This window comes from Ixodes scapularis, unplaced genomic scaffold (assembly GCF_016920785.2).
Source record: "Ixodes scapularis isolate PalLabHiFi unplaced genomic scaffold, ASM1692078v2 ptg001913l_1__unscaffolded, whole genome shotgun sequence".
In the NCBI taxonomy this organism is placed as follows: domain Eukaryota; kingdom Metazoa; phylum Arthropoda; class Arachnida; order Ixodida; family Ixodidae; genus Ixodes; species Ixodes scapularis.
Genome location: NW_024610207.1, coordinates 29,610 through 46,185, shown reverse-complemented (window position 1 = coordinate 46,185; position 16,576 = coordinate 29,610). Strand labels below are relative to the sequence as shown.

General features: G+C 45.1%; 1 protein-coding gene across 4 annotated transcripts; it reads right to left on the bottom strand.

Annotated features, from left to right (window-relative positions):
- Window positions 1-363: 363 nt before the first annotated feature.
- LOC115330171 lies at window positions 364-10,110 on the bottom strand. 4 transcript variants are annotated; one of them, XR_005715146.3, is made up of 4 exons: window positions 9,609-10,110; window positions 8,762-8,818; window positions 2,734-2,868; window positions 364-460 (listed from the first exon to the last, which is right to left on the bottom strand). XR_005715146.3 is itself a non-coding variant. In XM_040208584.2 (2 exons), the coding sequence occupies exons 1-2, from the start codon at window positions 9,920-9,922 to the stop codon at window positions 2,814-2,816; spliced, it is 369 nt and encodes a 122-aa protein (XP_040064518.1). In that variant the 5' UTR covers window positions 9,923-10,102; the 3' UTR covers window positions 2,491-2,813. The 4 variants fall into 4 exon arrangements, 1 of the variants encoding a protein (XP_040064518.1); XR_005715145.2 differs by lacking the exon at window positions 364-460 and having other exon boundaries at window positions 2,487-2,868; window positions 8,762-8,823; XR_005715144.3 differs by lacking the exon at window positions 364-460 and having other exon boundaries at window positions 2,488-2,868; window positions 9,609-10,109.
- Between the last annotated feature and the right edge of the window lie 6,466 nt (window positions 10,111-16,576).

Genomic DNA, 16,576 nt, shown 5'->3' with positions numbered 1-16,576 from the left:
TTTGGCCCTTTTTTTACATCAAGGCAACTGTCCGCCAGTGCTACATGTACTCACCTTGTTTTTTATCCAGTTCTCTCACGCTTTGGGGTCTTGCGGGAATCTGAAGAAATTGCAAGGACCTCTCTTCACGCGATGGTTACAACCAGGTATGAAGCACTCTCACATAGGACGAGTCCGCAAAAAAAATTTGGGATCTCAACCGATCGCCTGAAGTGCTTTTCTCACAGGTGCAATGCAACCTTTTAGCAGACAATCACCTCGATCGACGACTGGACTTTCAATGAACCGTATTTTGCATTGCACCCCACTATGAATTCTTATAAGTGTCTGAAGGTCATTATATTTCAAACAAATACAACTTCAGAATATAGTCTTTATTCACACGATTCCAACGATGGTGCCAGCTTGTGGCAGACGGCATACTTCTTGTGTTCGTAGTCCGCTGCAGGCATCTTGAGGACTGGAAGTTGCAGTTGTAAATATTCCAGAAACAAGCAATTATTGGCACACTTCTGTCTAAACATATAAGACATTCAAGCTTTCTGTATCTGTGAATTTTAGAAGTTTAAATCCTACTCCTGATTTTTGAACAGTCTGGTTTCCGTAGCAAAACCTAGCCACATGTATTTGTCCGCAACATCGACCCTAGCAATGGTTTATTTGGACTCATGACGTCACAGTTACGGAGTCAATTGCTGGCATCCATAACCAATTGGCCCATTATTTATTACTTGTTCTACAAACCCAATTTTTTAATTGTACTTTATTTGCTCAATATTTATCGTAAACATACCCAAATCAAGTGAAAATAAAACATGACTCATTAATTATTAAGATTGCTGATATGTGTTTGCAGTGAACAATTTTATGAACCTCTTACAAATATAGGGTAGTCCAAGTCGCCAGGCTCGATCTAAAATGGACTGTAAAAATCGACGCCTGCACGTAGCAATCTAAACTTTTCGTCAAAGGTGTATTCCACAGGTCAGTTTTTTCTTGGATAATTACAAAGCATAGCCAAGAAATTTGCTAGGGTCTACGGCAGGCAGTGGCGCAGACGACAGGGGTCCAGTAGGGAGTGTTTGGTGTTCGTGTTGACAGATGGCGCTACCTCCTCATAGCGAAGGCTCGCGACCACCATGGTTTATTAAAATTAAAGACCTTTTTGAAATGTACCTTCGGTTAAAAAATTAATGCCGATAATAAAAGCAAAACTTAAAGTAAAAGGGAAAAAAATGCGTCCGCATAACGACGGTGCTTTTGCTGTCAACGGATATTGTCTACGTGTCATCTGCTGCACTTTCGAACGCTGCTCCAGATGCCATCTATCAATACGAACGCCAAGCACAACCCGCTAGTGGACTTGGTCGTCTGGGTCGCTGCCCGCCGTAGACCCTGGCAAGTTTCTTGGCCTTATTTTTTGTACAAAGAGAACTACGCTTTTTAATTTTACAAGAAAAATGAAAGCTGTTTACAACTCCCTGTAATGTCGAATTAGAGCGCAGCTCTTGAGGAGGAGGAGGAGGAGGGAAGGGTACTGGGGGGGGGGGGACACGTGACCTTGGGGTGTCACGTGACGTCGGGGGGGGGGGGGGTCACGCGACGATGCTGATGACGTCATCAGTGACCTTCACTATTACCTTCACGAGTTACCTTTGTTGCCCTCACGAGGGTCACGAGAGTTGCCCTCACAAGGGTCACGATGGTTATCCAGGTCACGTGGCCCCCCGGGGTCACGTGACCTGCGGATACCCCCCCCCCTCCCCCCCCCCCCCGGGGTCACGTGACCTGCGGATACCCCCCCCCCCCCGAGGTTACGTGACCCTCCGTTGACATCATTGTTACTGATGACGGCATCAGTGACGTTACTGATGAGGTCACCGGCATCCGCATCGTCATCATCAGCGATGGTGTCATCAGTGACGTCACTGATGACGTCATCGCTGATGATGATGACAATACGGATGCCGGTGACGTCACTAATGACGTCATCACTGATAATGACGATGGGGATGCCGGTGACGTCATCAGTAAAGTCACTGATGACGTCATCAGTGGCGATGGCGTAGACGGGGTATCGGCAGGTCACGTGACCTGGATAACCATCGTGACCCTCGCGAGGTAACCCTAGCAACCCTTCTGAGGGCAACTCTCGTGACCCTTGCGAGAGTAACTATCATGACCCTCATGAGGGTCACCCTTTTGAGGGTAACTAACCCTTGTGAGGGTTACGAAGGTTAGTAACCCTCGTAGCCCTCGTGAGAGTAACCCTCGTAACCCTCACGAGGGTTACTCGCGGTTACGCCGACGCCGCTCGAGCCGGGAACGGGCGCCTAAGAGCTGCACTCTAAAAAGTGAAAGCCATTTACAACTCCCTGTAACGCCGAATCGGAGCACAGCTCTTGAGGAGGAGGAGGGAAGGGTACTGAGGGGAGGGTAGACCCCTCCTCCTCCCCTCATTCTTTAATATGCTCCGGGGGAGTCACGTGACCTCGGGGGGGGGGGGGGTGTTCACTGAATATAGGCAGAATATAAATATTGCATGTTCGTCTCCTGCCTTGTCCCTAGAAGTCCTCTGTGCCACACACTAATGACTATAATGCATCCATGTCCCAGTGCCTTAGCAGGCTTGCGTCTATTGCGTAGCTGGTTTGGGAGATGAACCTGTCACGAATGTTCATCCCCATGGCATGACAAAACCTTCCAATAAACTTCTTGCCCCACCAGCCTTACACTGTTCAGTCGCCATGGAGATCTCCGAGGTGAGACACTAGTTCCATGCCACTAAATTGCACAGCCCTGCGGTGAACAAATCACCCTGTAGCCTTGCTGACATCTCCAAGGTCACCGGTCTCGAGGTCCAGGTACCTGCACATAATCAATAATTGCTGTAGCAAAAGGTGACAGAATCCACCAGCGGATACTACACCACAGGCACTCACTACTAATTGCCAACACTTAAATGTACAAGACAACTCATCTTGAAGTACAGAACAGCGAGCGGAACAAACACAACTGCAAAGGAATCGCACGGCAAACAAATCCCGCAATGCATTTCGTCTGCTGGGCGTGGAAGAAAGAAAAAAAAATTGCATGGTCAGGTGTAGCCACGTGACTTCCGCCACTCACTTTCTCCTCTCGACTTCTCCATGTAATGCGGGGGTTTTGGTTTCAAGCAGTTGCGTTTTTTGGCTTGATTAATAAAAATATGTGACTCTGTAGCACAATATTAATTAAATAGTATTCAAACGCCTAACAAAAAATTGTAAAAAAAAAAAAAAAATTGTGGGGGGGGGGGGGGGGGTTGTCAGTGTACCTTTAAAGTAAAACAGAGTATAGGTACTGCCCATGACTGGGTAAGACAGTTAAAACAAATTCTGTTTTTTTGGAGCAGTTCAGGAGCAGAACATGTACATTTTGGAGCAGCTTAGGAGCACAAAAGTCCACATTTTAAGGCAACCTAGAAACAAAACAATAAATAAATAATAATAATTTGGAGCTACGAAATTTAAAGTAAAACATGTCGCAGCAAAAACTTATTATATAAAAAAAAAAAATGTAAAAAAAAAAAAAAGTTATGGAGGTATTTTGGTGCAGTTTCGGGCAATTTAAGGGTGATTTTGGGTAAGATTGACCGAAGGATGGCTGGTCAACATTTGCAAGTCAATTGATATTTTTATATGTCATTGCCTAATGTCCGGTGTAAATAAACATGTTTATTTTTCATCAGAAAAAGAATCTGGGCGCGCAAGAAATCTTAGATCACATAAAGGTAGACGGTCGCATTCACGCGCACTATTGGAGCAGGCATCTTTGAAATTAAATAACTAAAACAATAACATTAAGAGAAGACTAGTACTGTTTAGAAACAATCAATCAGAAACAAAGAAAATTATTTTGACATGGTTGGTGTAACCATTACAAATTATTTTGTTAAAGGGACACTCAAGTGGATTCTGATACCGTCTATTTATTGTCGTAACTCAATCTATAGGCTCTAAGCATCCTAAAAAACCCGAAATGAATTCAAGGCTGGTTGATTTCCCTATCGAAAGCCCAATCAAAGATTGTGCCACGCCCCTCTTTCTGCGCCGTGGCGCAGAACACCAGGGGGTGCCACCAGACTGGAAGGCAGCAGGGGAGGGCATGCGACAGCCAGTCACAAGTGACGGCTTCCCGCCAAACTAAATTTTTCGAATATGCGCGCCTTCGAAAAGTCAGTCCGCCGGGAAACCGTCACACGTGATTTACTGTCACGTGCCCTCCCCTGCTGCCTTCCCGTCTGGTGGTACCCCCTAGTGTTCTGTGCCACAATGCAGAAAGAGAGGCGCGGAAAAATTTTTGATTGTACTTTTAATAGGGAAATCGGCCGCTCTTGAATGTGATTTCAGGTTTTTTAGGATGCTTAGAGCCTATAGATTGAGTTACAACAATAAATAGACGATCTAAAAATCCACTTGTGTGTTCCTTTAAGGTACAGGCTCCCATATTTCGCAGGCAATCGATCGAGCAGGCCTGTTTAGCATTTTTTGGAAGAAAAAGTGTATTGTCATGAATTGATATTATTAAACTTTCCAGTAACATGTACCCATAGATTGTTCTTTTATTTCAAAGGTGCCTGCTCCGATAGAATGCATGAATGCGACTGTCCACCTCAACATGAATATGGTTTGTTTTGTGACCCCAGCTTTTTTTTTTTTTTCTGAAGAAACATAAATGTGGGTTCATTTATTTGCAATGCCAGCCCGCCACTCGCCCTCTTGCTTATGAACAGAGAACCAGAGGAGCGGGAGCAGCGGCGGCGGTGGGAAAAACGGTGGCAGGGACTGTCGGCCTTCATGTGTGAAGCAGTTGTAACGAAAAAAGTGAGCATGTTAAAATAGGAATTCTTGTGTTCCGCCTTGCAACAACATTGCACAAAAAACCGCGATGTCTAATTTCGTTAGGGACTTTTCGTACATCGCATCCGCTGCGGATTTCTAGTCTTGTGCATGGCCGCCAGCTCAATCTATGCTCAACCTGATTGCAAACGCCCCCGCTACTAGTGCAGAGCTTCAGCATACAGTCTACAAAAAGTCTATTCTTTGCCCTAAGTAGGAAAAATCTGGTCACGCAACAGTATGTCAAGCAATACACATCAAGAATGGGTTTGCGTTTCAAGTCCGTTACAAGGAACATGACCATTTGTTTCAAGCCTCTCTTGAAAGACAGGATATGCATACTTGGTTTCAAGTAATTACAAAGGAAATAAAGAAATGCTCAAAGAATTTTAAGTGTGTCTGTGTTAGCCAGCCGTTTGTGACAAGAGCCAATGATATTAGATTAGCTCAGTTAAGGAACTGCTCATAGACGCAGTATGGACGAGCCGTACCTCCCCTCACTCACCACGACTCGCCTCTCGTCGATCAAGGCGCCACACGGCTGCTATGGTAACTGCAGTGTATTTTATGGAATACATGTGTTTTGAAGCTCAGCGTCTAGATGGAGTTCCACAGCCCTCTATGGAGCACACAGTTTGTAAACGAAAATCTAGATGGCGCTTCGAACGACGGGAGGCGGACTGAAGCGAGTGAGGGGAGGTACCCCCTTCTACGAGCGTTCCACAAGTGAGGTAATCTAGTAACGTTGACAAGAGCTTAGGACGGGCAGTTTTGCCGAGAGGGACAGCAACGTTGCAACACACAACAAAAAATGTATGATATATTAAAATATATATTTTTTAAAGAGCGATAAATAAAACCCCTAAACACGCCAATTATGTTAATAGGCAGTTTCAGCATAGCGTTACCGCAGGCTACCGTGAGCAAGGCAACGCTCCAGGCATGAGCTGAAAATTGTTCTTGAAAGACGCAGTGCGAGCTTCCGGTTGCAATGCTACACCGCACAATAGCCTGTGGTAACAAACTTCCTATCAATAACCATACAGCCGTTTGATCCACGTGTTGCAATGCACTAAAACCTAGAAGGTGAGCAGCGAGTTGCGAGCCTGTGACACGAAGAGATCAATACTGTGAACGCTGCTCTTCCGGAGCTTGATGGTCACTGTGCACGGCTCACTTTTTAGAGCACTAATGGCCACCATTATCTTCATCACCCTCAAAAATATGTTGCCACAAACAGTGACGTGGTTGGTGCGCTCGCACACCACAAAGCTTCGCAAGTTGGGGTTTCTGCAACTTTTAAATATCAGTATGCTCGTTTTTCTACCACGCATCAATATCTCCGTCACCTGTAATATAATCCTGCCCTAACTGCTTCGCATTTGCAGACAAATGAATCATTTTTAGCGCACTGACAAGCGTGAACAAGCAGGTGCATGTGAAATCCTGAAGAATCTATCTTCGTCTCTTCCGCCATCTTGGAACTACCACCGCACCACGTATGGGGCGTTGGAGTTGCAAATACCGGATATTAGGCAATGACATAAAAATATCAATTGAATTGAAATGTCGACCAGCCACCCCTTGGTTGATCTTATTTGAAATCACCCTTAATGTTTTTGGCACAATTCAGCAACAGTCAATATGTTTCAGTTCTGTAGAAATCTTCATCACATAAATTACAAATTGGCAAGGTGTATACACCGACGTGCGGCGTGTTCTGTTTACCAACACGGCAGGAAACCTGCGCATGCGCAGAAGGTATGTGGACAGAAGCGGCCGAGCTCTGTGTTTTTGCCGTTGCAGTATGGGGTGTACGTTTGTTGGTTAGGCTGCACAAGGTGCCTGAACTTCATTTGTTGTGGCATTTTGTGCCAACGTATGTGATGCTAGACTATATGGGCTAGCTACCGGACCTTGAACGGCAGTGATACAGACAAACTGCATTGATGGCATTGCATAGACAAACTGCGTTGATAGCGTTACCTTTGACAATTCTAATGGGCGCTTCGACAAAAAGTTGGTGCCACTAAAATCGATGGCTCATGTCGTCATTTATATGGCGCCTTCAACAAGCTAGTCCACAACCGGCATGATTCAGTCATACAAGTCTCTTGATTTGTAAAACTACAGCAGGAGTATGAATGCGGCATAACCCTTTGAAGGAACAACATAAATTGCTATCTTGACCTATCGTGGTATGATTTACTACAGAAGTGATCTAGATGGTGCATTAATTATATAAAAGTTTGAGCCCCCCACACTTAAGGAAACAACACACTTTATGGGTGAATGCCTACTCCTTTCTGTGCAATATCATCAAACAGCCTTTTGGGCCACCGTGGCGTTTATTACGACTGAAAAACTGAGGGAATGGGAAGGAAGTAAACTTGGCTTATGTATTTTCTGCCTCCCTTTGCCAAAATAGACAGTGGCCTAAAATGTAATTTGGTTTTCATGCGTAAACTACAAAAAAAGTACTTTTTTTTCTTTTTTTTTTTGTTCACTAAGGTGAGCTCTGTTCAATAATATAGGTAAAAATGGCCAATTTTATAAAAAAAAAAAAAAATGGATCACGTGCAGGCAAGCTGACGGTTGACACCTAAAACTATGGTCAAAAAAGGAAAAAAACAAAAACAAAAAAAACTAGAAGAGATAGAAAAAAGGGAGAGGCAATGTCTCAATTATATTCCACCTGTGTGCTAAATTACATTGGTCCAAGCTGTGCACGTTATTACTTTGTACAAATATCACCAATGACGAGTCACATTCGTCCACCCTCATGCTGTGCTGCTCTCTGCGTCAAAGACAAGTTACGGTCAAAAATTGGTTTCGGTTTCTGTTTTCATCCTAAAAAGGCGCCAGAAAAAAAAAAAAGTATTTTGAGCTTTTGCAATGTGTTTAGCCTGACAGCAGTTGTTGGCCTGGCAACGTGGATTTAAAAATGGCGACACGCATGAGGAATGCTAATGGCGGTGATGGTCCTCAGAAAAAGAGCCGTTTCTTGCAGCAGTTCGGACAGCAGCGATGCTGAAGACCCCGAATTTGTCTTCAGAGTGAGTCTCACATTGCCTGTGAAGACAAGACGGCCTCAGACAACGACGAGAGTGACCATGATAACGTGCTTCTGAAGACTTTAGATAAAGTAGGTCGACTCCTTTTACAAGAGGTAGAACAGGTTGCAGGGAAACGCATAGGAATCCTGCCACTGAATGTCAAGAAGGTAGTGTTAATAATATTCCTTTGGCATCTGGGTTTTCATACATAGTTTAAAGTGGATGTTATGTTAATGAGTGCATCATGGAGCATAAAAGGTGTGTTCTCCTGCTGTCCCCAAATTCAGAAACTAGTACATTTACAAGTTTGCAACAGTTGTCATCCCAATTGGATGGCCACCACGGTGATAAGCCAAGCAAGATCAGTTCAAACGTGTGGTAAAAGAAACTCTTAGTATTGGTTCTGCTGGAAATTGTGTAAGTGTCTTGTTGATGGTAATTCACAAGCAAGTACAAACTTTTTGACCAATGCAATTTTTTTGTTGTCAGTTGGTTGACCTTGGTATGTGTGGAAGCGTCGAGTGCATTTCTTCTTTTGTTCGCCCTTGCTGACAGTCTGGGTGTGTGACTTGGTGCAAGGGTTCTTGGCGTTGATTGCAGTATACCGCTATAAAAGGGTGTGGTTTTAGAATAAACCTTCAGCTGTGTTCGAGACGGTGTGTGTGTGTCATCCTCTTTTTAGTATCCTTTTTCCTTCCGGTATTTCAGGTTTTCGTCTGCAATTCACCAGCTTGCCTGTACTTTTACTCTCGCTTTTTAAAATGCTGGCAATTGAATCTCACCTAGCCCGTTACAAACTATCCCATGCACACAGGGATGACTTACATGATTATGCTTCCTGTAGCAGATCCTCATGCTTGTGGTCGCCAGTGGTCACTCCCTCTTGGCTCACAAAACAATGAAAGTGATTATAGGCACTTATTAGCAAGAAAACCATTATATCCTAAAGCATATAAGTCACATACTAAAATAATTTGGTATGTCGCGGGAACTGCAACTTTTACATTCTTGTGCAGCAGTATGCAAAATAAGAAATAAGCATGTAACAGGCAACTTGAGGTAAAATGGTTACACATTAACTTAGAAATAACCTGTATAATTGAAATTAAATTGGCAAGCTCTGGCCATTAAAACACTTTTCCAATTAAGACCAGCTCATAACATAAGCTACCTGTTGGAGAATGGCGAGCTCGAGCACCTCTTGACATTATCCAAAGTGGAAAAAGCTGCATATTCTCAACAGTAATATATAAAAAAAGTGCCAGTTTCAGCGAGGGGCACGCTCATAAACGAGCATTTCGAGGCGCTATGGTTACCCGTTAATTTAGAGACAACCGTTCTGCATCAACTAAAATAAAATTGCCAATTGTTAAAAAAGCGTTATGATTAAGGTCAGCATATAATGTCTCGCCTAACGTAGCCTGTTGAAGGATGGCAAGAGATGCCCCTCTTGCTTTTAGCTCGAGCATCTCTTGACATTCTCCAAAGTGGAAAGAAATCCAAGCTGTCTAACACGCCATTCCTTTTTGCAAGAGGAACACTACCCCTTTTTTGTAGTCCAATTGACAAAACTACTGATTTGCAAAGTAGCCATGCTCCTTGAGGGCGAGCAGACATGCTCGGAACATCCACAGGGGGCTGAGCGGATGCTGCTCCTTCTGTAGGAACTCACCTGGCTACAAGGCCCTCCGTGATGTGCTGCTGCTCCAAACTGGTGGGAGGTTTGCCATGCATGGGACCAGAACCAGGGCGTTTCTTTTTGGTGGGAAAGCACCGTGGTTGTTCTTCCATCTTTTTGTTGTGGGGGACAACCCTAGGTTTCGGAGAAGTCTCATCGGGAGCAGAGTCAAGTACTTGGGCCTTGGTACGGTATTTCAACACCAGGGAGCTTGAAGAGCTTGTCAATTTCTTCCTGGAGAGGGACTTGTTCAGTCCACTCATTGCTAAACATATGTTGTCCTCTGAATTTGGTTGAGTCTTCTTCATCCCTACCTCAATACCCTGCCGAATGTCATCCAAGAGGGACTGTGGCTCATCATCTTACGTAAAGCCTGTTGCTTCACATGATGTTACTAGCATTTTTACACCTGGCTTAATGTCAACCTCCTTAAAGGGACAATTAAGGCAACTTCGGACATCTTTTTGGCGATTGAACTGGGTTCCAAGCACGTCTCAGGCCACGTTGCCAAAATTTCAGCCGAAACCGGCGCTCGTGTGCCGCGCAAATCAATTAAACAGTCGCGGTAATAATCGTACCGGAATCGACTGGAGCGACGTTGCGGGAGAAGCCAGGAGAAGCGGAGCTCACGTGACCGATGCGAGGCCAAGAAGCGCGACGTCACAAGAGACGCCTCAGCGATTGGTCGAAACGAGAAACGCGCCCTCGGTCACGTTTTGGTTCTCGGTTTTTAGGAATACTGTTCTAATTTCCGCTTGAGTAACCATGAAAAGCATAAATCGAACCGGAAATGCTCACTAAACCGTAAATAAAGCAGCATAAATGTTTTTTTCTTTGCTACGCTGGACGCGAAACGGCCAACGAGCAACTATGGGCACTTCGGCATGCGGGCCGCTCGTTACCGGCTGGGCGGTCTCCCTCAGGTGACGGCGGAGGCCGCCACACACATACTCTCGTTCCGTTTGTGTTGGGTTACTGAAAGGAAGCTCAAACTCGCTCGCGAGAGCGGCATTGCCGTCCATGTTGACAGATTCGACGAAACGACCGCGCCACCCACCGCGCTGCTATAACCCACCGCGGTAACCAGAATCTCGATCTCTTAAATACTACCAATACCGACTATTCACACTTGACGTCACCTCCGTTTTTGGAGGTTTAGAAACGAGAAGGGAGATTGTTCAGTTTCGGTTTCTTTACTTCTTTTGTAGGCACAGAAATACGCGTCACAAATGGCTACAAAAAATTGGGCAGCATGCTATGTTCCCAAGAAACATAAAAACACCATTTAAAAAAATTAAATAAAATTGTCTTCATTGTCCCTTTAACTGTCGTCACATGAAGCCCCAGGTAAGCTACAGCATGAATATGCTTGCACATTGATGTTGAAATCAGGCTGTCATTGCAAGTGCACTTGTAACTGTCGATAAAGATGTCACAGTCCTTGCAACGGAGCATGCAACTCTGGCAGGGGTCGCCCTTCTCAACATGGTAGCTTCTCTCTGCCTGGGACTGAGACTTTACAAGCCAGCCATTGCCATTTTGCAGCTGCTCTACATCTGATGCTGGAATTTTCATCCTCTCCTGGTGCCTCCGAAAAAGGGCTGCATCATGCCAATCAGTTTTTCCTTTTACGAGCGACTCGAGACGCTTGTAGAGGCGGTACTGGGTCAGTTCGAAAAGGGTCATCAACAGCTTGTCGAGGCTCTGATTGTGAGTTCCATGTAGGTAGTGTGACTTCAGGTCCTTGTACGTTGCCTCGAAGTGGTTTGTAGTATTAAAAGGAATGCCCTTTCTGAAGCAGAGCGCCCACTGTTCTGCTCTGCCACCATGGTAGTGCCCAAAGTACTGAACAAACTCCTGTACTTGTTGGATTAGTTTTGGGTCAGCCTCTCCACTTACAGTAGTTTCTGACAGAGGAAGCCCGTCAAAGCTCGTTGGAATTGACCCTCATCTTTGCAATTTCTCAGCGCCCACAACTCGTCGCAAAGACGGTCACGGGCTTGCTTATATCTTGGAACGACTGCAACTTCAGAGCCCAGTTGTGGCTTACATGCCAGGAGCAGAGCATCCAATGTTGGGCACAGCCCATCACTTCCTCCCATGCATTACCTTTATGGCCTTAAGGAGCGTTTCATAGTCTTGGTGCCTAGTTACATTGAGATCAAATATGTGCATGGCATGCCTGACTGATCTTCTGCAACTGTCATGAGTCTTCATTTGCAGATTGTGGCCATTTGTATTATGAGTAGAGTCAATGCACAGGAACTTGGGGCCAAGCCAAGCTTTGTGAGGAGTTCTTTCTGAGGGACAGTCATCAGGGCAAGCTCAAAGCTCTCTTTGTTTTCCTTCTTCCATGTCAGTACAGGACTGGGGAATCTGACTTTGTTCAGTTCCTCCACTGATTCTTGTGCCGTAGCTCTTTCGTCAGAATTTCATGCTCGACGGAGATGTTGCCAATGTCTTTCATTGAGAGCAAATGTAGCCTGCCCACCTCACTGCCAGCGGAAGAATGTGTGTCTAGCAGCACTTTGCGGGCGGGGATGCCTTGCTTTAGTTTATCAGCTAAAGCCTCCTTCTCAGTCGTAAAGAGGCGCTGGTGCTTCAGTTCCTTCAGGTGGCCGTAGTGTTCTGCCTGGTACTCTACTGTCACCTTGCCATCTTTCTCTGTTGCTTGAATTGTGGCTAAGCATTGCACATTAGTCTTACAAGTGCCCTGGGCTCTCAGTTGTCGTTTACCCCTTGCTCTGAAATGATCCAGAGCGGTGGCAGTAGCAATACATTTTCAGGACACCCTCATCTCGTCCCTTGGGCCCGTCGTGAAGAACGAAGTGAACGTGCTCTCTGCCTTCCTCAGCCTCCCTCCAGTCACTGAGTTCTGGCAGGCAGAGAAGAAAGAAAGCTTAAAATGAAATGGCCTGAATTAAGAGTGGTATGTCAGTCACATCATATATTCCCCTGCTTTAAAACATCTTCATGTTTGTTTCTCTAAATGTACATCCCGATCAGACTTTTAGCTGTAGCATACGGTCCATGGTTTTTTCGTGCTCTTAAAGCCCACATAGTAGGTGCACTCCAAAACACTACGGTCTGCAAGAACAGGTTCACTGCACTCCACATGTGTGGTGTTTGCAAGTGCACCTGCCATGCAAGTGATGGGAAAACAAAACAAAAAATGTTTTGCACATTCATAAGTTCAATGCAAGTGCGCACTACAACGGAGAGGGAGCACAAGTTTCATTGGCTCCGTGTCGACCGCGCATCTTTCACAGAACATATTAAATCTTCGGCTAACCAAACACTACGAATTTTATTCGCGAATCGAATTATCCTAGAGCTTACTATTCAATTTGTATTCAAATATTAAAGTCTTCATACACCCCTAGAAAAGAGTCAAGTCCCATCATAGTGGCAGTCACAAGAGCAGCTGAAAAACCCCAGTCTGTTGGTACCATGTAAACTGCAGACGCGAGATATATGCTTACCGTAAACTTCTGAGATGCCCCGGCCCCGAAAGGTAAGCCACCCCAGTTTTTGGCTTCATTTGCTTTTTTTCTTTTAGTTAGCTATGGCGGGGTATAATGTGTCTAGTTGTAGTGTCGAGTTAGCTATGGCGGGACATAATGAACCGTTGCCGACTGGCAAATAGAGCCATTATTGCTTCACACTGCAAGTGAGCACACTCCTTATTTTGAGCAAATTTTTTATTGATTTTAGGTGGGCTATCTCTCGGGATATTAGGGTAACACTATGACCCCTCTGCTCCACTCCCCAGGTAGCCATACTCCCATCATACATATCTGTGGCAACAGCCAAAGCCGCTACAATCAGGTGTGCCAGGTTTGTGCTGAAGCTTATGTCCTATCCACAAGCTTTAGCGTCGATGCACGAGAACATGCACTAGCTGAAGGAATAAAAATTTACATTAGATTTTGTATTAGAAAGGGCTCAGACGTTCATTCAACTCTTTCTTGACCTACCATACCGTAACGTAACGAGGAAGTATGTTACCGCACAAACAATTCAGTGCTAAATCAATTGCATGTGGTAAAATCCTCCTCCAGGACGTTATAAGGTAGGTATATATGCTGGAAGTATGGCTATACCCATGCACAGGTGTGCTTTAGGAGGCGATCCTGTTGATGTCCTGATGTGAAAGTCGTGTTTGTAAAGTAACATGGCTTAAAGAAAGCTGAAGTGGAGGTGAATTCTTGCCTGGTTTTACCCCATGAATTCAAATATGACAATTATTTGGTGAAAAATTATTGGCAAATGCAAGATATCCATGTTTCCCATTCACCAATTACGACGTCAAATATAGGTTTTCGGCTACACTGCGTCAGAGCCATATATGGGGAGAGTTTGGTCAGTCTATGATCTCGCCGCCGTAACGCCCTCCTCCCAAGTGAGCCAATCAGCACACGGCGCAGAGCGAGAGGCATGAGCGCATGCATGTGAACACCCGGCTGCTCCCAGCTGAGCGGGGAGGGCCGCCATTTTCGTTCATTCTCCCAGCGGAATGCATGGGATCGGCATCTATATCACGATTATTTCCTTTTATATTGCTGGCTCTGGCAAGAAAATGATATACTGTTATTCCTCAGTGGGTTAAAAAGCTAATAAATGAAGTTTTCTCACCGTAAGGCCACAAACGTTTATTCAGGCGAAGAAGAAGTTGGCCCGTAGCAGACGACGCATAGCCTCAGCAGTGCTCTTCTCTGAGCAGTCCCTGACAGCGTTGCGAAAAAATGGCGGTCTCCTCTCTGCTCCCTTCTTTCTCTCTCGCTCCTTCGGCGCTCTCTTCCTTTCATTTAATTTTCTCCTTTTCGGCGCCTTCGTTGCCACACCCACTGGCCAAACTCTCTCAATATACGGCTCTGCACAGCGCATGCCACTCCATAAGGGGTCCCTTTCATTTCATTGAAACTCGCTTCGTAAAAGTATGTTTCGTGGACAACTTTTCATGGACACGCGTTTCGTAGACACAATCGTTTCATTGATGCTTGTTATGCGAATTGCACGCTGTAGGGACATTTCATCTTGCGTGTATCACTGGGGTACGCATTAACCCACCCACCCACCTGCCTGCCTGCATTCACGCCGCTTCGCAGCGGCTCATTACAAAAATGTTAACCCACCTTACCGACACTGCATGAGACTGTCGCAGTGACAGTCTCATGCAGCTTATTACAGAAAAAAACGTAATCTGAGCTGTCGATGAAACGTCACGCAATGAACTGATTGCCACTTCTCCAGGAGTACTCTGAGTTGCATAGCTTTGATCAGTGCAGTTGGTGCGCAAGCTTTTTGAGGACCGTGCACCTGCAGAACAAAAGAGCTCTGTATACGACGTCACAAACTACCACTTTGAAAGCACTTTTCAGAGGGGAACGAAAGAATAAACTCGTACCGCACAGCAAGTTTTAAAGGGATACTTCAACGGAATTTGAAATATTCCCGTCGTGTTCAGAAATAGGTTGAATATGATCCACAATATCCGTAAATGACAATCGCACGTTTGTATTTTGATCCTGGTGGCTGTATTTTTCGTTATAAACGGCCCACTCTGGCAAGCGCTCGGAGAAGGCCCAGCTTAGAGCATGTGACATCCAACGCAATCGTGACGTAGGTCGTCTCAAGACGAGCAAAGCTACGGCGAGGCTGACGTCGAGAGGATGGCCTAGTCGTTCCAGCCACCGAAGCGGCTGCTTTTGTACGAATTTTGAGTGACGGGTTAATCTTCTATAATCTTCTAGGGGGACAATAGCGACTTCTGCGACACACAAAAGGGATTCTCGGGAAGAGGGGAGTTCCTCCTTTCCCTCTTCTCTCGTCGTGGCCGCGGAGACGAGACAACCTCCGTCACTAGCTGTCAAGGTTCCTAGACGAGCATTACAAACGAGGCGTTAGCGACATCCACCAGGTGCTGTTTGCTAATCGTTTAGTTTGTTTTAAAATTCCTTTTCCAGACTTTTTTAAGATATTGGTATGTTCCATGTGATATTGCTCTTTTGAACACATATAGACCAAAGAAATGAGCGCCGAAATTTCGTTGTAGTATCCCTTTAAGCATCTCGAAAACAATTTGCACGAAAGACGAGAGGGACAGGACAAGCGGCACTATCGAAAAGAATGTGTTACTCTGAGATTCAAAGAAAGGCAGTGTTGCATTTTGATGCTCTAGAAAGATGAACAACCTTTTAAAAGAGAAAAGGAAAGAAAAAAAAAAGATTAACAAACCGACTTTCTTCTCGTACTTCTCTTAGCACGCATTAAACAGTCAGTCGATACTAGATGGTAACGCTTGTTGCCATTTCTGTTCTTATCCTCTTTTTTTGCAATGTTTTCAAGATGACCAAACTGGCCCAACAATACACTTTTAATGAATTTCCGATACGACAACACATGCTGGGATTTCATGTGGCAGCTCGTGCTATTAGAGGACGAGTGTATTTTATCCCTCTGTGCAATCGCAATAGTCACCATGGGTGCGGATGCAAATTTGTGGTAATGAATTGTCGTCTCTTTTCAGATTTTTTAGTCTTTAAACGAGCTTAAATTATATCTTTTCTGCTCTAGGCCCACACCGTATTTTGTAACAGTGGTAGGCATTGTTATTGATTTTTCTTCTGTAGAAAAGGTAGAAAACTAAGCGAGCGCACTTACCTTTCAACAAATTGAACTTTAACTTGTCACGCCTCGCGACGATCCCGTGTTTCGCTTCAAAGTGGCGCATCAAGCTGTTGGACACAGATCGCATGCAAGGCGGCAGCGGACAGTGTGATCCAGCTCGTGTCAGCGTCCCCGTGAACCTCCTTTAGGTGCCTCTTTAAGTTGTAGATTTGCTTGAAGCACATGTCACAAATCATGCACTTGTACTTATCTGGGTCGGCGTTATGCCGCTAGCATGCACAAAAGCTACGGAGCAACCAGCAACCACATCCGAAGTTCAAACTGAGAACCGT

Excerpts from the sequence above, each read along its gene's own strand:
- LOC115330171 (XM_040208584.2), bottom strand. The coding sequence starts at position 9,922 with ATGAAGAAGACTCAACCAAATTCAGAGGACAACATATGTTTAGCAATG. Across the intron at positions 2,869-9,608 it reads ACGGAGGGCCTTGTAGCCAG|GTACCTGGACCTCGAGACCG; the intron begins GTGAGTTCCTAC and ends GATTATGTGCAG.